General features: G+C 31.0%; 1 protein-coding gene across 3 annotated transcripts in view; it reads left to right on the top strand.

Annotated features, from left to right (window-relative positions):
- The window catches only part of ORC4 (origin recognition complex subunit 4), a 67,958-nt gene that overhangs the window by 31,596 nt on the left and 14,488 nt on the right, over positions 1–21,874 (top strand). For 2 of the 3 annotated variants that reach the window (XM_033113051.1, XM_033113050.1), the window contains exons 3-9: positions 2,990–3,063; positions 4,962–5,038; positions 5,617–5,707; positions 13,994–14,069; positions 14,492–14,577; positions 17,175–17,223; positions 19,057–19,208. In XM_033113051.1, the coding sequence (XP_032968942.1) occupies positions 3,007–3,063; positions 4,962–5,038; positions 5,617–5,707; positions 13,994–14,069; positions 14,492–14,577; positions 17,175–17,223; positions 19,057–19,208 (588 nt within the window). In that variant the 5' untranslated portion in view covers positions 2,990–3,006. The remainder of the gene's footprint in view (positions 1–2,989; positions 3,064–4,961; positions 5,039–5,616; positions 5,708–13,993; positions 14,070–14,491; positions 14,578–17,174; positions 17,224–19,056; positions 19,209–21,874) is intronic. The other variant, XM_033113049.1, reaches the window with a different exon arrangement.

Raw genomic sequence — 21,874 nt, forward strand, 5'->3', positions numbered from 1 at the left:
TAAAAGTTTTGTCATTTCACGAATGTGATTTAAATGTAACGTTTTGAGGTTGGCCAGCCTTTATTTATTTATTTATTTATTTATTAAGCATAATGCCCTTGAGATCCATCCAAGTTGTTGCATGTATCAATAGTTACTGCTTTTTTATGCTCATTTATGTTGCACATGGATGTTTCCGAGTTTCTTTAACCCCACTGGCTTGTTGAAGAACATCTGTATTGTTTCCAGGTTTTTGGCTATTACAGGATAAGTTGTTACGAACATTTGTATTACAGGCTTTTGTTTGAACATAAATTTTCACTTCTCGGGGATAAATACCCAAGAGTATAATTGCTATGTTGCTTGGTAAGTGTATGTGTAGTGTTTTTTTTTTTTAAGAAACTGCCAGAAAGAAACTTTGCAGGGTAGTTGTTATCATTTCACATTCTTACCAGTAGTTGTATGAGAAATCCAGTTTCTCTTTATCCTCACCAGCATTTGGTGTTATCTTTTTTTATTTTAGCTGTTTTAATATGTGTGTATTAATATCTTGGGGTTTTAATTTTGCCAATGGCTAATGATGATAAACATTTTTTTTGTGTGTTTATTATCCATCCATCCTCTTTGGTGAAATGTCTATTTATGTCTTTTGTCCATTTTTCTAATTGGTTTTTTTTGTTGAATTTTGAAGATTTTTTTTTTAATCTATCAGTCCTTTGTCAGTTAAATAGTTTGCCAAAATTTTCTCTCAGTCTGAAGTTTCTTTACATCTCTAAAATTAAAATAGTCCTTTAAATTATTCTGTTACAAAGTGGAGATTTGACTGTTAGTTGGAGAGGCAAAATTAATCCTTTACTAAGACTTAATTTACAATCAAAATTTATGTAGGTTAGGCACTAAAGTAGCATGTGTGTTTCTTTCATGAAAACTCCCCAAATGATGATAAATGCATGCTTTTAATGGCTTACCTGAATTACATAGGATGCAAGGAGGTAGATGAGACACGTACCCTGCAGCCTCAGTCATTTTACTTAGCTTTTTTGAGTACTGTTTTCTTAATCCATGAGGTGGAGGAAAATTTAATTCCAGTAATACTGTGAAATAGCTAATAAAGCTATAAAAATAAGGCATATTGCAAAAGCTTTCCTCCACGTTTTAAATATTTAGTCCTCCTTATCGTTTAGGGTACAGTTGTTTTACGGTCACCTGTGATTTCGGATGTCAACTTGTAGACCTTTTTCACAGTCAAGAGTATTTTAAACGAGAGTGAGGATATCATTTCATGTTGCTAAACTGGTTTTTTTCCCCCGCACGCAACTCTCATTTAAGGAAAAAAAATTAAAATAAGTAGAATAAAATAAAAATTAATGTAAAGATTTTCAAGCAAGGTGCCTTGTATAGACAGACAGGGCTCCTAGAAGGTATCCAGGGGCAGCTGAGACGACTTCTTTTCTCCTAAGAAAGAAGATTCTTAGGGGCAAGATATAAATTCAGTACTCTGTTCTTGAGTTTCCAATTTGGGAGCCTGGAGCCAGAAGCCCTTTTGGAGTTTAGGCCTTGGCTACCTGGCTTATAAAGTAAGGGGAGACAAATTTGCTTGCTATCTGTCTGTCAAGGCCTTGCTCAGATGCTATCCTGTTAGTATTTGCAGAGAAGAAAACAACATTCCAAGTGTTGCCATCTAGTTGTCAGTATGTAAAATTAATAAATATGGATATAAAATGTAATCCTGTCACAATGGCTGATCTTCCTTTAAGCTATCGAAATTTGTACCATTTAAAACAGCGAAATAATAGTTAAATATAACCAAATGTATACACTTACAACTATATATGTATATAATAATTATATTACATATAACCAAGTATAACTTTATATAACCAAGTGTATACACTTACAACTGTATATGTATATAATAATTATATTACATGTAACCAAGTATAACTTTATTGGTTCTACAACTTAAATGCTATTTGAATTTGGTCAAGCTACTTAACCTTTTTATGTCTTTTAATCTCTTAAGGGTATTGTAATGATACTAATTCCATAGGGTTATTTTGAGGATTAAATGAATTAGTAAATGCAAACCACTTGTAACAATTCCTGGTACATAAATAAACACTGCTCAAGCTATTATTTGTTACCTGACTAGTAAAGTACTCCTTTAGGAAATCAGGGCTAAGAAAATTAGATCTGTTAGCCAAAGGCGTTTATCTATGAATATGTTGCCCTCAAGGAGAATTTTATTAAAGTTAGTTTTTATTAGTATTTTTATAGGTGTTTTTTCATTCCAGTTACCATTGCCAACTTTATTTTGGATTATGCTAAAATACTGGAAATTTTAAAATACCTTGGATTTGGGGACACTGGCAATTAAATAGAAAATTTTGTTTAATATAATTTGATTATGGATAAAGAGAAATATAGGTAGTTATGGATGTTCACAGAAGTGGCATTTTATTTACCTCGTGTATAATGACTGTATGATTGATGAGTAGATCAAGAAAGTGAAGGCTTTGGGGAAGGGATGTTTCTGGGGGATGGATATGGGGAGAACCGTTCTACATTAAGGAAGTACGTAGTTTGTTGTTCTTGTGTTTTTCTTTTTTCTTTCTTTTTTTTTTTTAAGGTAAGAAGGGAAGGTGAATAGTAGATTGAAGGAAAGGTAGGAGTAGTTGTCTGTAAGGAGCATATAAAGTGTGGTATGGGAGTGTCAGATAAACCTGTTCTTAGTCAAAGAGAAGCCTTTGAGGTTTTCTTTTCCCTAGTTTTATTGAGGAAATTGACATACATCACTGTATAAGTCTAAGGCGTATAGCATGATGGTTTGATTTACATATATTGTGAAATGATTACCACAGTAGATTCAGCTAAGAATTTAATGTTTGAGAATTTGAACATTTTTCATGTTTTAAAACTTGTGTGTATTTTGATTCTCTAATGGTAAATTCTTAAATAATTTATTTAAGCCAATGGTCTATTATATTCATGCTAATTTTTTTTTTTTAAGGATTTCAATTTGTTGAGATGAGCAGTCGTAAATCAAAGAGTAACAATTTAATACATTCAGAGTACCTTTCACAGGTTAGTATATATTTTCATTAATCTTAAAGTCTATTACAAAGGTCGTCAAAGAAATAGTCATCTCCTTAACTTGAATTCTCCCTTTAACACTTATGAAGAATCACTCTTTCCAATCTCAAAGAGAGAATGTCTTATGCTACATCTTAATTTCATATATCTCTTTCTTAAGGAGTCTAGTAGATTTCTTCCCTGGCATTTCAATTTATCTGGCTTGACTAGAACTACGTTTTTTAAAAATTAAAACTAAATGTTATTGGCATCCCTTTATAAGACTTTTTTTCTTTTTGAAGGAAAATGTTTAACTCCGTTTCAGAATTTTTTAATGAACTATAATTTACATATTTTTGTAACGTGCACAAATCTTCCATGTACAGCTTAATTAATTTCTGTATATGTATACACCTGTGTAACCTCCATCTCAGATCACTTTGGGATTTTTGAATCTCTTACTGTTCACTACAGCTTCACTTCACTTTATCCTTTCATTTTATACATAGTTGTTCCCTCTCTAACAAACTTTCATGAAGTTTTTTAAAAAAGGACTGAGGTTTGTCTTTTGAGTTCTAGTGATCTTACCTACGTAGAGGAATACACATTATAATTAGTTAAGTCTCATACATGTTCATTTAAGTGTCTTACAGGTATCAGCTATTACCTATTACTATACTTATATTATGTTAGAGATAGCTGCCTTATTTAATCTGAAAAGCCTGACAGAAAAATGTTATTGTCTCCATTTTATGGATTAAAGAAAATTAAGATTTAGAAAAGGCTAACTTTAAAATGCTCTTCTGGCACCAATCTTCTTATTCTTCCTGCTTCCTCTGTAATGGTAAGTATGGATTATTTTATCCTCAGTGAATAATGTGCTTTGCTTAGCCCCTGGTGCATGTAAAGAGAACTCATGTTTATCTCTTTGGTACCTGAAAGATCAGTCCCATACCCTCAGTCTGCGAGAAGTAAATACTCTTGGTGATTCCTTGTTTCTGCTGATGTGGTCAAATCTGAACCAGCCTCCCAAGGTTTCTGTCCCTGGAGGACCTCTGTATTAGCAGCAGATACAGAAAAAATGGTCCATCATTTTAAAGAATATGCTAGATTGTCTGACATAATTTTTTACAACTAAATCTCAGCCCTTCATTTTAAGGTGAACTCAAAATTTAGCTCTTTACAAGAATTTTTTCTTAATCTATTTGAATGATTATTTTATAGCCTAGATGAATGTGATTTCCATACAATTGAGCATTTCCTTATATGCTGTTACTACTATTTTGCAGATTGTTTCTTGAATGTGTCATTTCTTTGCAATATATTTGCAATTTTTTTTAGGCATGGATTATGCTCTTTTAGTAAGTAGTACTGTGCTCTGCATCTAATGGGTCCTCAATAACTATATGGACTTTTAAACTTTTTTATTCCCTCAGAATCCTGCAGGTGCAGATTGGTAGGGCTTGAGCTAAGTCAGTTTAGATGTATGTTGGTCTCTAGAGATTGAGATGTGGTACATGAGCATTATTAGATTAGATTACATCATTAGATTCTCTCCTGTCTTTGTTCCATGGTTGACATGTTATACAGAGGGGGTATTCACTCATTCACATGAATTAAAACAGCCCTCAAATTGCTGATGTAGCTGAAGTAAGTAATTCTGTCTCTGGTTGAAACCTTCACAACTAAATTCCCATCCTTTCTCTGGGACTTGAGATAGGTAAAAAGAACTGTGAATTTTACAACTCATTAAAATGGTGCCAGAGCCCTTGAAGACACATTATTTAGGGATGGTTGAATTGATTCAACAATACCTAATTTTTACTGCTCTAAATGTATATATTCTCATCCGTTTTTTTAATTGCATGTATAACATTTTCGTTTATATTTATTCACTTTATTTTTATCAGGTACAGAGAATTTTACGTGAAAGATTTTGTCATCAGAGCCCACACAGTAACCTCTTTGGCGTACAAGTACAATATAAGTAAGTTTAGCCGTTCCCTTGTCTGTTATAAACCTACTTAGAGATGCACCTTAGGTTTTAGAGAAATTACCATACACAAATTTTATCTTAAGTACGGCTAACGAACATGTTTATGGAGGTAAAAAATTTTGCTTTGCATATAGAAACACTGAATATCATGAAGCAAGAGAGATATAAATATTTCCATAATGAGAAAGCCTTAAACTTTTAATCTTGTGTTGTTTCTGTTACCTGGTATTAATGGAGATAATTCTGAGCTTCTTGCACCTAATACTTGGCAGCTAGCTGTGGAGTGAAATGGTCTAAGAGCTGTCTGTCACTGTTGTTTCTTATCCCATACTATCATAAAGACCAAGATGTTCAAACTTACTTGGTTTCCTCTTAGGTTTCCAGAGAGTCAGTATTGGCCAACCATCTCTTTGTTCTGTGTGGGACTATTTAGAGCACTAAGTTAGGTGCCCAAAGAGAAAGTAAAAAGGAATGCGTGTTTTCTGTGCATATTCAAATTTAGCTTTTAAAAGGAATACCTAGCAAATTATGCCAGCTTTTAAAATTTTGGCCTATTTATGTCATTTCAGAAACTTAATTGAGCTGCTAAAAAGAACTGCTATCTATGGAGAAAGTAACTCTGTTCTCATTATTGGACCCCGAGGGTCAGGAAAGAGCACGGTAAAGTTGTTGATTGCTTGTTTTTCTTTGCTTTCATAGGCATGTGATGATTCTTATAGACAACAGTGAAATGTTTTTAATTATGTTAATTATTTTGTTAATAATATTTTACTTTTTTTCTTTAAATCACAGAAAGCATGCAAAGCCTTGTAAAGTTAGTGTGGTATATTTGAGTTGAGCATATCTTTTTCACCTTATTTTCCCTCATAGTAACAGATTTTTAATTGATGTTTGTTCCGTCATTGTCTTTTGTCCTTGAAGAATTAATTAGTGATTGTCAGTGGGAAAAGCAAACTAGCACTTATTGAGCATGTACCTTATATCTTTTATCTATGTTCTATGATTTATTCTTCATACTAACCCAGTAAGGTAGGTATTATCTGTGTTTATAGATTAAGTAACTATCCCATCATACATTCTTTTTATTATTTTAGTGTTTATTGTTTAACCCTAACTCAAGCAATGTTTTCATATGTATGCTCACATCTTCTAGAATTGTCTTCTACTTTCTCTCATCATATTTGCTTAGTTACCTCAAAAAGATACTCTTGCTATTTTCTTTTTTCACATTCGTTATTCAGTATATGACACAGATTATGTCTGTTAGTTACATTGAAAATATTGCTTAATTTTAAATAGTTGGGCAGTTTTCTGTTATATTCCATATAACAAATTTAGATTTCTCACTAACATACATTTTTATTGTGTAGAAATAAAATTATGTATTATAATTATGCATTAAGTAAAATTATATAAAACAAATAAAATTGTTTTTATTTTTAAACAATGTGTGTTGATTCTACGTTATATAAGATGAGGAAATTAGAACTTTAGGGTTTTAGTGTTATTACCCATTTCCAGTATTGTTTGAAATATATGAATTGGGAATATAGATCTACATAATTTCTTTTTTAATTTTTAAGAATTTTTCATATTACAATCATATTTACAGTAATTTTTTTAGTTTTGACTCTTTAATTTGGTTCTGTCCTTATGCTTAATCCTTCCATATAACTACTGTTTCTTTATTTAGTTCTTTATTAAGATTTCCCTTTGTTTGACTTCACTGCTATTTTGGGTATTTTTTTTTTTTTACAAGAGAACTATGTGACTAACATGCTTTTGACCTATTAGAATATTTTAAATTATTAGCAATCATTCTATTAATGATAGAAAACTGAACAAAGAACTGCACAGAAAGGTCACAGAAAATTAAATGTGAATTGGTCTTAAACTTATATTTTAGTGTATGTGCTGCCGAAGCAAGCCCTTAAGCTTATAAATTTTACTCATAATTAAGTAAATTAAATAAGAACTATAGCAATTTTCTCTATTAGGTCGAGAAAAATTCCATAAGATATATGAACCTCTGGAAAAGCAGACATGCATGTTCCTGCTGGTAGTGTAATTGACACAACCAGAATTAGACAAATATCTAACCACATAAAAAGATGCATATACTTTTTGACTCAGCAACAGCATTTCTAGGAATTTACACTTGAAATGATACACATAGAAGTTACTCTTTGCAGCACTGTTTTTTAAAAGTCAAAGATCAGAAACAACATAAATGCCCACCAATAGGGTACTGGTTAATAAATCATGGTACACAGCAATCCATATATTACGCAGCAGTAAAAAAGAATAAGGAAATGTATTTGTATATAGTCCATAAAAAAAGGGAAGAGAAAAAATTTCATATTTCTATTGGTTTGTATATGGACCAAAAATTCCCTGAAATATTAAACAATAATATAGTGAGTTATTTGTTGAGGAGGGTAGGATCTAGGCAAATGGAAACGGGTGGTAATCTTTTCACTATGTATCTTTTTATACTTTTTGATGCATGAACTATATGACCATACAATCTATTTTAAAAACTAAAGAAAAGTTGGTTGAAGGCAAGGGGGAAAGAATCCAACAATTTGGTTAACAGAACATATCACTAAAGCCATCCAGATCATAGAAATATAAAAGAGAAAGAAAGTTTAATAACATTAGTAAGTTTTTTAAAATAAAGAATATTTTAAATACATTAAAAATTATTTGGCACATAACTTAAAACATGGCTGGGATTGAACTCTTGGGTCATAGTTTTTTCCCATTTGGAATTATATAGATTTTAGTTAATTTGTGTTTTGTGGGCAAACTCCCAGGGCAGACTTATTTTTTGCCTTTATAAACTGCTGTACATACCAATCTGAATTGGATAGTCTAAATTACGGAGTCATAACAACTTCAAATCTCAGTGTCTTGACACTACAGACTTTGATTGTTACTTTTGCTATGTGCCCGGTGTGGATCAGCAGGGAGGCACTGTCTGGATCCTTGTCAAATTTATTTTAGCAATGTAAAAATTTCAGACTATATCTACGTGTTGGTCATAAAAACTGATATTCTGCAAATCTTAATATGAATTTTTAGATCTTCAGTAAAGGAATATTTTCTTCCTCTCCCCACTCCCATTTTCATTATTTGATTATCTCTGAAAAACACGTCATCATATGAATGTTTGAAGAACATTTCTAGATTGTATTTTAATTCTTCAAGAAGCTTCATAGCGATACTCTCATATCAGTACAAAAGAAAATAACATCTAGGAAATCAGTGCGTTAGAGCTATTATTCCATTGTAAACTGTGCATCTTGAAACAAAATGGCATTACATAAGGGAAGTTGAATCTCAATGATTTGTACATCAAAGTGTCAAGCCTAAAAGTACAACTTGAATAGCTAACTAAATTTATTTATTCTGAACTTCATCTTGGAATTATGTCCCTAAAGGCATGGAGAAAGGTCAGAAAAAAAGAAATAGAGATAGTAAACTCTTATAAAAATGTTTATGTAAATAGAAATTAAAAATACACTCCATTTCATTAGTAAATTGGCTAAAATAGATATATATATTTTTTTACCAGAAAAATTAAGCAGATAGTACAGAGTTCACATACTAACCTCTTCTCCACCCACACACAGAGGTTCCTATTAACACGTTAGTCTGGTACATTTGTTATAATTAATGAACCAACATTGATACGTTACTTACTGTTAACTAAAGTCCAAAGTTTACATTAAGGTTCACTCTTTGTGTTGTATAATTCTGTCAGTTTTAACGAATACATAATAATGTCATGTATCCACCATTAGAGTGTCATGCAAAATAGTTTCACCATTCTAAAAATCTCCTGTGCTTTACCTGTTCATCCTCCCACCCACAGCAACCATTGATTTTTCTTTTACTGTCTCCATAGTTGCCTTTTCCAGAGTGTCAAAAAGTTGGAATCATACAATATATAACTTTTTCACATTGGCTTCTTTCACTTGCAATATGCATTTAAGGTTCTTCCATGTCATTTCATGGCTTGACAGGTCATTTCTTCTAATTGCTGAATATTCCATTGTATGAATGTACTACTGTTTATCCATTCGTCTAGTGAAGGACATGTTGGTTGGTTCTAATTTTTTGCAATTATGAATGAAGCTACTATAAACACTTGTATGCAGGATTTTATGTGGATATATGTCTTCAACTTAATTGGGTAAATACGTAGGAGCACCAGTTGCTGGATCATGGTAAGACCACGTTTAGCACTGTAAGAAGCTGCCAAACTGTCTTCCAAAGTGGTTATACCATTTTGCTTTCTGACCAGCAGTGTATGAGTTTCCATTGCTATGTATCTTTACCAGTATTTGGTATTGTCAGTTTTTTAAATTTTTTATCTTGTTTTAATCTTTCTAGTAGATATGTAGTGGTATTTCATTGCTATTTTTATTTGCAATTCTTTAATGGTATAACATATTGAGCATTCGTGTATGCTTATTTTGCATCTTTATACCTATGAGGTACTTTATGACCGTTATTAAATTGAGTTGTTTCTTATTGATGTTTTGAGAGTTCTTTGTATATTTTGTATATATCAGATATGTGTTTTGCAAATATTTTCTGCCAGTCTGTATTTGTCTTTTAATTCTATTAACAAAGTCCTTGGCACAGCAGAAGTTTTTAATTTAAAAAAGTTCCACTTACCAGCTATTCCTTTCATTCATCGTGATTTCATTGTTGCATCTAAAACTTCATCACCAAAACCCAGGTCCTCTATGTTTTCTCCTATGTTATTTTCTAGAAATTTTACAATAGTTTATGTTTTACATTTATATCTATGATTCATTCATTTTAAATTAATTTTTGTGAAAGGTGTAAGGTCTCTGTGTCTAGATTTGTTATATTTGCATGTGAATATCCAATTTCAACACCACTTATTGAAAAAACTGTTGTCTTTTCTTCATTGAATTACCTTGGTTTCTTTATCAAACATCAGTTGACTGTATTTGTACATTGCTATTTCTGGGCTATCTATTCTGTTCTCTTGATCTGTTTGTTCCTTCTCCAGCATCACGCTATCTTGATTACTGTAGCTTTATAGTAAGTCTTGAAGTTCGGTGCTGTCAGTATTCCAAATTTTTGCTTCTTCAATACTGTTTTGGCTATTCTGGATACTTTCCCTTTCCATATTAACTTTAAAATCAGTTTAACAATATTCACAAAATACTGGGAATTTTTGTGTTTAGTTGTGGGATTTTGTGTTGCATCTATAGATCACCTTGGGATGAATTGGTTTCCTAACTATATTGAATCTTCACATTCTTGAACATGGAATATCTCTTCATTTATTTCTCCGTTTATTTAGGTTTTTCATCAGAGTTTTTTCCTCAGATAGATCTTATATTTTGTGAGATTTACATCTAAATACTTAAATTTTTTGGTGCTAATTTGAATAGTATTATGTTTTCAATTTCACATTCCAAGTGTTCGTTGCTGATATAAAGGGAAGCAGATGACTTTTGTGCATTACCTTTTATCCTGCAACCTTGCTATAATTGATTATCCGTTCTAGGAATTTGTTGGATCTTTGGGATTTTCTACATAGGCAATCATGTCATCTACTAACAGTTTTATGTCTTCCTTTCCTTTCCTATCTGTATCTATACCTTTTATTTCCTTTTCTTGTCTCATTGGATTAGTTATTCACAAGTCATGTCTAAGCATTTATCATAAAATTAACTGATATTATACGAACATCTTAATATAAATTTAGGTCTTCACTAAAGAATCACTTTCTTTTATCTTTGAGTACTTCTTCTCTTTCATTCCTTCTTGTCCTTTCTTACTTAGGATTAGAGTATCCAATTATGAAGCTTTTGTTCTCATTTCTTCGTGCCATTTCTCTGTCTTTCTCTTTTTTCATCTTTTTCTTCCTCTCTCTCAGCATTCTGCCATATAACCAGTGTGCTTTTTTTCACTGTCAGTTCTTTTGTTTGCTGCTTCTAATGTCGCATTTTAGTTTTCTAACAATCCTTCCTTCTTGTCTAGCTTCTTCTCATGAACCTTCATAGCCTGTTGTTTTGTGTTTGTCTAAGTCTGGCTTAAATAGCTCAAATCATTTATTTTCTAAAATAATATATTTCAGTAGTAATGTTTTCATCATTACTGTTCCCCTTCTCTCATGGTACATCATCTTTTTATGAATTGCTATGTCAAATTTTTCTATTAGGTTTAAAGAACAAGACAGCCTTTACAGCATAGTCTTTATCAGTTAATAAAATGGGTAGATTATTCTTGGCCTACCAACAGTTTATCCAGTTGTTGTTACTTCTTAAACCAGAGCCTTCGTCGGGTGCTTTGAAGTCATTTATCTACTTCCCTACTTGGTATTCCATTTCGATATAGTTTAATTTATTCCAGCTGCATTCCAATATTGAGAAGTCAAAAAGCTGAGGAGCATTAACTGTGCTACTTTTGTAATTGTTTTGTGTGGAATATCCTAAGATATAAAATAGGTGATTCTTAGATCAGAACTCTCATTAATATAATTATGTCAATTCTAATTTAAAAATAAGATTACAGTATATTTAAGATGCTGTCCTTGGCCCAACTATATGAAATATAAAATTCAAAATCTGTAGTTAATTGATAAAGACAATAGTGTGGTTTGTTGTATTTAAAACATTTTATTTTGAAAAAATAAATATGGTTCCAAATGACAGATTGAATCCTGGAAAATACTCTTCTATATAGAAATTACTGTAGACAAAGAAATTTGCTTAATGATTAAAGAATGTTTCTTGTAATTTATGTTTCTTCTACTTACATATTGCTAAATCTTGTGTTTATTAAAGTACATGAGAAGAGTAATAGTTTGTAAGCGTGAAAATCCCTGGATGCTGGCAGGTCTCAGTAAACTGTGCTAGTATGTTTGTAAAATTAATTTTTAACTACAGAGAATGTGGAAATGAAGTAGCCAAATTGGTTATGCTGGCTGCTGTAACATTACTAATCAACTAATTTTTTTGTTTGTTTTTTGTAATGTGACATAGTTTAAAATATTTGAAAAGATGACATTGTATCCATGAAAAATACTGACAAATTATATGATTGGTTACCTGGATAATTACATAGTAAATTTTAGCAATATTCAGATTGGGACTAAAATTATTTGAAGACACACTTGCTAAAATACAGTTAAGTGATCATTTCAGACCATACACACGCACACCATAAAAAAGCTGTGAGTTAGTCCAGGCAAATCATAATAACTTGGTGCTTAAATAAGCTCATTGGAAAGAGTGCTGTAAACCTGTTATAACTCTCTTATATATATGTAAAATGAAGGTACTATTATTAACCTCATTTCATTCTGCAAAGAATTTGAAATGGATTTTAACAATTCATCAAACATAAAATGATTTAAAACATGAAATCAGAGTCAGGGATATGTAATTATTATGTAAGTCAAATATCAAGAGGTGGGGGCAAGAACATAGCAGATTACTAAGAAAATATGGCAAAGGCCATATTTTGAGAGCCCAAGTTGTATCTTCCAGGGATGAACTCTTGTAATAGGGTCTGACTTGATCCAAAGGCAGAGAAGTACTACCTCATTTGACAGTTCTCTATAAAGAATGCACTTTTCAACTGGGCTTTTTATGCATAGTATGAGAGTTGATATTTTGAGACTGCCTCCTTTAAAGAGGTCCTACACTACCTGGGTTCTGAGGTACAATTCCATATGCTATCAAAACTGTACAAATAAACCAGGAATTGCTAGTATGTTGGATATCCTATTGTGAAAACTAATAGTTTAAAATGAGGATATTTGCTTCTTCCTATTGCACAAAGATGTTACAATAACAAAGGTAGAATACTGCAAATACAAATAGTGTTTTGGTTTTCAAACTAGGTTACCAGTTGTCCCAATGCTTTTGTTGAATAATTCTTTTATTCTCACTTAATTTTGATGTCATCTTTACTAACTTTTTCTTTTTTCTTTTTGGTATATGCATCCTGTTTTCCTGGACCATTTATTTTGTAATAGTCCCCTTGTATTTTAATATTAGAAGGAATAGAGCTTCGTCATTACTCTTTCTTTTAAAAAGCTTTTTTCTTTTCTTAATTCTATTCATTTACATATTTAAAAATGTATGTAGTATTACTATGAAGAGATGTATATGATACTGCAATGAGTGATGAGATGTCACAAATCAAAAAATATAAAGAATGTAAGTATAGAAATCTGTTATATAAAAATTATTTTTAAAAATATAAAAATGTGAATCTTTATAATTGAACACTTTATGGTGGTACAACACTTTCTAAGAATATTTTTAATAGTAATGATTATTTTAAGTATATTATTAGTAGTAATAATTTTTTCATTGCAAGCTCTAAGTTTCTGTAATAAGAACTTTCTCTTTATATCTAAAAACTAACAGAGGGAACATCTCTTTTTCAAGTTAATCTCATGGTATTTCTTACTTTTTTGATTTTCATTTCATGTATTTCATAGAAATTGATATATGGGGGTTGGTGTTTTGCAATCATTAGCATTTTTCTGATACATATTTTCAATAGCTTTTAACAGATTTCAATGATACTTAGTAGAGTGAATGTTAGAGACTCATAATGAACTGACTGAGACATGAAGTTTCTAAGTGGCCATAGTTTTTAGAGAAATTTGAAAACTTGCAGGTTGTTTCTAAACATTCATTAGAAGTTTAGGTAGATGATTGAGAGAGAGAGGCATCAATCCTGGCTGTGGCATCTTAAGAAGAGTGAGACACTAGATGTTCTAGTTTAACCTTTTCTTTGTAGAGAGTCTGCAATTTTATTTGTTAATTTAAAATGGCAACCTCTTTATATTGCTTTCCCGTTATTCATAGTTTAAAAAATATGGGCTTATCATCTTTTACCTATTATTAAATATTTTGTACACCTTTTAATACTATTTAGATAGTAAACCATGCTTTGAAAGAACTAATGGAAGTAGAAGACGTGAGTGAAAATGTATTACAAGTGCACCTAAATGGTAAGTCTATCATCATTTTGCTATTGCAAATGATATAAAACATTTGAGCTTTTTATGTTATGAAACTAAGTTCACTTGTGTGTTTTAAGTCTGGATTAATATTTTAAAAAATAGATCCATGTGTAACAACTTTTACTTTAGCACACCATACACAATATTTTTAGAAAATAAAAAAATAAAGGAGGCATTTCAGAACTTTTGGTTTTTGTCTGTTCTTTTTTTAAAATGACACTAACCCCAAAGGAGATTGTTCTTTGAATCTACCAGTCTTCATTGCTGAGTTTTAAAAAGGAAATAATATAAACTAACAGGCTTTGACTTTTTTCTTTCAAGTTAAATTTAAAAAGCATTAGAAATTTTCTTTACTGTGTCAAATATGTATTTCATTTTAATTAAATATTTTTAAATGGACTTTATTTCAGGACTGCTGCAGATCAATGATAAAATTGCCCTAAAGGAAATCACAAGGCAGTTAAATCTGGAAAATGTAGTTGGAGATAAAGTTTTTGCAAGTATCATTTTCTTTCTTTTATTAAATAGGCTATTCAAAGTAAAGTCTGTGTAGCATAGCTTTATATTTTTGGAAAACTAGGGAGGGTTCAGAGATTCTAAACTGAAATATGCAAGGTTCTTGTCATAAAAGTATATAATGTACTAGGGTGCATTTATTCATCAAATCTTTGGTTTAGATTTTTTTTGAAGCAGATTATAGTAGGTATATAATAACTTTAAAAGTCCAGGTTTATGTAGATAATTATCTGAGTTTACTTTTTTATTTGTAGGGTAAATATTCTGATTCTCTATTCCTGAAGATAGGTTAATATGTTTTTTAAAATACTGTGCTCTAAGGGTCTGTTTCTAGTCTCCTGAGACTTGGGTAGCGTGAGAGTAGTGGCAGGTGTGCAGAGTTTGCGGCTACAAAGGGTGGGTTTTAGTCTTGCCCTACAACCACTGATTACCTGGTGACCATGATGGATGAATACCTCAGATTCCTCATTGGGCATACTCACTTCATAGATTTATTCTCCAGACAAGAGGAAGCATTAAACATTTATGTTCTGAGAAAAACTACTCACTAGTAATATACAATACAGATGTCAGTTATCTCTTACTATTAAAATGTTTTCAGAAACTTACCCATACCTCAGTATTGTAACTTGAAAGGAACTGATTAGAAATGTTTTGGAACTTTTAGAAACTTTTTACCTGTCACTTGATTTTTAGGGCTCAAGGGAAGAATGATTAACTTAATTTTCAGCTGCCTTAATTTTCATGATGAAGTGACTCACCCTCATACTGCTTGTGCAGTGAAGTGGGTTATATACCTTCCAAGTTCATTTTCTGGTCTCTGCTGCCACTGTGATCTGGTGTGCTCTCTACTGCAGTGACACCGCCATAGTTGTGTAAGCCTCCTAGCATTTAGGAATTTTATTTTTCAATAATTATCTATAAAAAGTTGAGCCAGCCATGAGTTATTTCACTGTCTGCAGGTCTTTGGAGTGCACGTTAAAAATGCCCCTTCTGTAAATCTAGTATTCTAACTTTTGTTAGAATTTAATGTTGTAGTTACCTACATGGTATTACATAAGCTTAGTTTGGCTTTTGGTTTCCAATTGATGTAGATTAGTGTAATCTATCATCAGTATCGTTACCATAATCGTCAGATATAGAGATTATTAGTTTAACTTCTGTATTATATAGATGAGGCATCTGAGGCTCAGAGAGCATAAATAGCTTGTCTGAAGTCATAAAATGACAAAGGCTGGACATTAAGAACCTAAGTCACTTAACACAGAGCCTTTCTGTTTTACGGCATATTGTATAAGTACATACTTAGAATATGTGCATAACTATTTATATAAGTATATATTTAATGTCAGGTACAACGGTCTTTTAAAAGACACCCAAAAGATAACCTGCTTTTGAATAACTTTGACCAATAGATTGTAAATTCCCAATAGATTGTTTCTGAGCCTTTGTTAATGTTATGGTAAATATCTCTAGCCCTACCTACCTTGGAAATAGTATTGACTTGGCAACATGCAATCATCACAAAATATGTGGAAACTCTTAAAAGTTTATGCTATCTTATATCAGTTCTCTCTACTGGGAAACAAACAAATAGGTTTCTTCTTTTCATCTCCTCAGATTTAAAGTTGGCTATTTCTTTAAATTAAAAAAAAATCTGAAGTAAAAATGAATGACTAATGAAAAAATATTTTAATGGGGCCTTTATCCACAAGCTGGAACATCTGGATAATGCATCTGCTGTGCTACTCTGTTCATTTCCATCTAGAATATTTAAGTTGTATCCAAAAATGTTTGCTGTGTTCCAAATAAACATAGCCAAATTTGATATGATAGATACAAAATCCATAACATGCTCTTGAATAGAGACACATTATTATAGTATCTAATATTTGAGGCATATTTCTTCTCCCTTTTACTTTTGCATTTCATTTAAATTCGTGGTCATCTTTTCAGTGGTATAAATTAATCTGAGACTTGCAAGAGCCTGATGTGTTTGAAGATACGAAGTGCAATGGATTTCTAGTTCTCTGACAATAATATAGCAACTCTTAAGAGCTACATATAAAGTTAATATTTTGATACGTTTTATCCAGAAAAGACAAAATTTTGAATGTGACATAGTAATGCCATTTTTAGTGCTATGCTTTTATATTTAAATTTTAGATTGTAAGCATAGAGATGCTCAGCTGAGAATCTGGCCATCTTTTCAGTGGTATAAATTAATCTGAGACTTGCAAGAGCCTGATGTGTTTGAAGATACGAAGTGCAATGGATTTCTAGTTCTCTGACAATAATATAGCAACTCTTAAGAGCTACATATAAAGTTAATATTTTGATATGTTTTATCCAGAAAATACAAAATTTTGAATGTGACATAGTAATGCCATTTTTAGTGCTATGCTTTTATATTTAAATTTTAGATTGTAAGCATAGAGATGCTCAGCTGAGAATCTGGCCAGTAATTAATTTACCAGGAAAAAATAGATACAGTGTGTCTATATAATGTCTAAGAGTCAGATAGCCCTTTTATTCTTTATTTCACTTCTAATCGTGGTATCTTTTTTTGTTATACAGGGAAGCTTTGCTGAAAACCTTTCATTTATTCTGGAAGCTTTAAAAAATGGTAAATAGTAATGGTAAATATTTAACAGTATCAAAGATATTTGTTTAGCTTTATGTTTCCCCTAATTATTAAGGTAATAAATACATGCTGTTGCAAAAAAAAAAAAACTAATAAAGAAATATAAAAAAGAATAAAATCATGATCACTAATCCCACCACTGTAATAGTGATTATCACAACTAACTTTGGTTTCATATCTGTATTCACCTGCAGTATATCAATGCTATAAATAAATTTTTATAATAAAATCATTTTCCATATTGTATAATCTACATCTTTTCACTTCTGAACAGTATGTTGTGAGCATCTTCCCATCAGTAAATAGAATTGCATTATCATTTTTATGGTTCTCATGTATTTTGTTTTATAAATACAAATTTATAATAGTTTAAAATATAAGTTATATTTGTTAATCACCAGTCACAGGCTTTTATTTCTGACTTTGTATGATTAGGAAGAAATGCTTAGATAATCATCCAGCTATTTCCTGGGGTAAATTTTAATGAGTAGAGTTCTGGATTAAAAGGTACCACATTTAAAAGAATAAATATTACTGAATGACCCTAGAGGGTCCCTTTTATAAACATGTTTAAGAATGTCTTTTTCTTCACAATTTCAAAACATTTATTTTTATAAGAGAAAACATTACATCTCTTAGTGTGATTTGCATAATTTTGGTAATGGTGCTCATCGTTTCCTATTTTTATTGGCCATTGATATTTTCTGGCTTATGTATTTCCTTTTTTTTTTTTTTTGCCTTTTATTGATGTTTATCTTGTATTTTTTTATGGGAATTCTTGCACTTATCCTTCTTTTCTCTTAAATTTGCTTTGGATTTTATGCTGAACAGAAGTTTTAAATTTTTTATATAGTCAAAATTTTTTCTCTCCAGATTTTGAAGATACTCACTTATGTTTTTCTCTAATACATAGACTTCTAATTTTTAATTTGTCTGGAATTTATTTTAGTAAGGTATAAAGTGGAAATCTAACCTTGAATAAACCACTTTTCCTCATTGATATGTAATGTTACATTTTACCACTACTAAATATCTAAATATGTAAGTCTATGTCTAGACTTTTGGGTAGTCCCTGTAGTTTTTATGCCATTTAGCTTGGTGTATATGTTTTATTATCTGTTGTAGTAAGTGTACCTTTGTCAGATTTTCTTTTCACTTATTTATGCAAATATAAAACCTTAAGCCTTTAGGAAATAGTGATTTTTTTTTTTTTGCTAAGGTAATAGTGATTTTTTTGCTAAGAAAAATGAATCCACAGTCATGTTGAACTTTTCCCTACTTTTGAAATACTAAAATTGAGATTAGAAGGAGTTAAAGTGGTTTTGGTTGAACTTCATAGTTAACCATTGTTTATAAAATTTATTTCTATGGAAAGATATACTTCGTATTTCTACTAACTAAACAAGACTCTTCTGAAGCAAAAGTTTTGAGCATAAATTAGTGACTCTCTGACTCTCTTTATATTCAATCCCAACGTTTTTTGCTTTGTGTAGGTGTTAAAAGATCTTTATCAATTTTCTGATAATAGAAGAACTATGTTTACATAATTTAAAAAATAATAGTCTCTTAATTTTTCCTTAGTAAACTACTAGAGTCTTGTAATTAGATTGAAATACTTGAAGTTATCTCTTGTCCAGTGAATAATTTTGTTGTTGAATCAATTTACATGCATTGGTAAATGCCCTTCCCAAAGTAAGGTTATCAATACATGTTTGTTGAATTAAGTTTTAAAAACTGAAATGTAATAAATGGTTTGGAAATTTAAGAAAGGTTGATATAATTAATTGTTAATATAAAATTCTTATTTTATCTTAGGTGACAGGACTAGTAGTTGCCCAGTGATCTTCATATTAGATGAATTTGATCTTTTTGCTCATCATAAAAACCAAACACTCCTGTATAATCTTTTTGACGTTTCTCAGTCTGCACAGACTCCAATAGCTGTTATTGGTCTTACATGTAGATTGGTAAGTCTTTCTTTCTATTAAAAAATTAATTATATGCGTAATTATTTAGAAAATTAAAGCTTAATTACCGACATAGTCACTAACGGGGAGGTCATTGTATTAGGCATTTTTTCAAATGTTTTTCAACGATGCCTGGTACATATATCCCACTTTTCAATTCAGATTGAAGAAAACAAGAAAAGAGTTATTAAAAAGGCTTATAAACTAATACCTCCATCCCTCCAGTGGAATCACTGAATAAAAAATGAAGTTAGATAATGCTAATCAATAATTTCTTCATTAGCAAATAAAGAGAAAGTTACCATATTTTACTGTGTGTAATGCACACTTTTTTGCCCAAATTTGTGAGGGAAAACTAAGGATGCACATTATACATGGGTGATACTAATTCTGTATCTATATAAATGTTTTTAATTCTTTTATTTATGTTTATGAGTTAAAAGTGTAACTCTAGAAATAAAGAATATCAATATGCAAAATAATACCCTGGAATGCGATAATTAGTTTTGTTGAACTTACAACAATCTTGCAACGATGAAGAGTTCTTGGCCTTCTGTGATGTGTAAATATCATAAATTTGTGATGTGTAAATATCGTAAATTTGTTACCGGTATATAAAATTTCTTGTACCTTGTATCTGTTCTTGTGTTTTGTAATTATTTGTTAATAAAATTTCTTGTACCATAGTATATTAAAAAATAAATACTAAAATTCCTTTATAATACAAAAAACAAGTATCTAAATGTAAACAAATAAAAAAATTGAATTAAAAAATTAAAACAAAAGATTTTGTTCCCTGAAAGTTTGGGCTGAAAATGTGGGTGCGCATTATACATGGGAGCGCATTATACCTGGCAAAATACAGTAAATAATGTTACCACCATTTTGTAAAAATCACTAATATTCATAGTTTTTACTTTACATTTAAGATTCCATATTTTGAAAAGGCTTGGAATCAACTCAAAGTGATACTATTTCAACTACATATGTACATATCTCTGGAAATAAGGCCCGTTTACTTATTCTCCTTTCCTACAGCTTTCTCTTTTTTCAGAAAATTGAAACTCTTTACAAAGTCATTTTTCAGTAGCTCTATTAGTACTGTTTGTCTATGGAGAGTGTTTGTCTGTCCTCCTTCTCCAGTGCTCCAAGCTTATGATGTATGCCTTCAGAATAAGTCTCCCTCATAGAACATCTGGCTGGTTTTTCACATGTCTATTCCTCCTTGAATAACCACCTTTCTTCTTTCCAGGAAAAAAAAAAACCTTCCTTTGGGTAGAAGTGGCAGTGGCAAAATTGTTACTGACCCAGTGAAAAACCAAATAAAGGGTCAGTAGCTCCTCAGCAGTGTTATCAGTGGTTATCAGTGGCTCTTTTTTAACGTGTTACATATAATTCTCCAACTACGCAGTTCTTCGAGTCTAGATGTGTCCGTGTTTATAGGGAAAAAGCAAAAGGACAGATCGAGTAGTGGCTTTGCCAGCAAACAGTCTCTTCACTGTAGAATTCCTGTTTTTACTATTCTCTTTATCCCCACATTGCCAACTTTTGTCATTACTTACACCACTAAATATCATTTACTTTCATCTCTTTCTTTCCATTTCCAAGTTTAGGGTCCTAATTATTGCTTGCATAGAGTGTTCGTACTCCCTTTCAGCCACTTACCTATATGAGTGATCTAGAACTGCTCCTTAATTGAAAATAAATGAATAATCTTCCTGTCTCTGAACATAACTTCCTCTCTTAATTCTCTGATACTGGCACTATATTTTTCTTTAAGCTATAAAAACATTTCACATTTTTCATTCAACTTCTTCCCCTCTAGCCCTAAGCTATTAATCTTTCCTATCTTCCTTCCCAAACTAACCATGGCCCCATTTTGATCACTTGAATTCTTTCCTCTGTATAATTGGTTTCTTAACCTGGCTATTATATGAAAATATCTGGGTAGATTTAAAAATCCATATTTCTGGGCCTCACCACAGCTTTTTTTCTTTTAACTGTTTTATTATAGAAAACTGACATTAAACTTGATTTCTAACTTCTTAAGGGAAAATAGCACAAATACATGTCGTTTCTAAAATATTACCATCAAAAAGCCAAAAAACAGAATAACTTACCATTGTCATGCTGTGTTCCTGCCAATTTCCTCTTCTACAGTTAGTTTCTCCAGCCTAGCATGGCTTCAGCTTAAATTTGTAGGTAGGTTAGTGAACTGAACTTTTCTCGATTTCACATGCCACTTCTTGAGTCTGTTACATAAAACAATGAAGAATATGTTTAAATTTTCATGAATATAAGTCTTAGTACATTTTATTATCTTAATTTTTTATCTGAATTCTTTATAGAATGTACAAAATTCCTTATTAAAACTCTTAGTGTTACTACAGCATAAAACTATTCCATAATAGTTACAGTTTTTTAAGCAATCATTGTAAATGTTTGAATGTTAAAGATTAGCTGAGAATATCATAGTAGGCAAAAGGCATGATATCACCAGGCCTACAAATGCTTAAAGGGGATTATTTAAAGTAGCATGCATAACAAAATTTTTTAGAGGCTTAGTTTATTTCCAAGCCATGATGTCTTCTACTGCCATGTAACCATGAGGAAAGAAATCAAGGAAATAATTTGAGTTTTCAAAGGTTTGCATAAATTCTCTGTAA

The sequence above is a fragment of the Rhinolophus ferrumequinum genome, chromosome 8 (assembly GCF_004115265.2).
Source record: "Rhinolophus ferrumequinum isolate MPI-CBG mRhiFer1 chromosome 8, mRhiFer1_v1.p, whole genome shotgun sequence".
NCBI lineage: Eukaryota > Metazoa > Chordata > Mammalia > Chiroptera > Rhinolophidae > Rhinolophus > Rhinolophus ferrumequinum.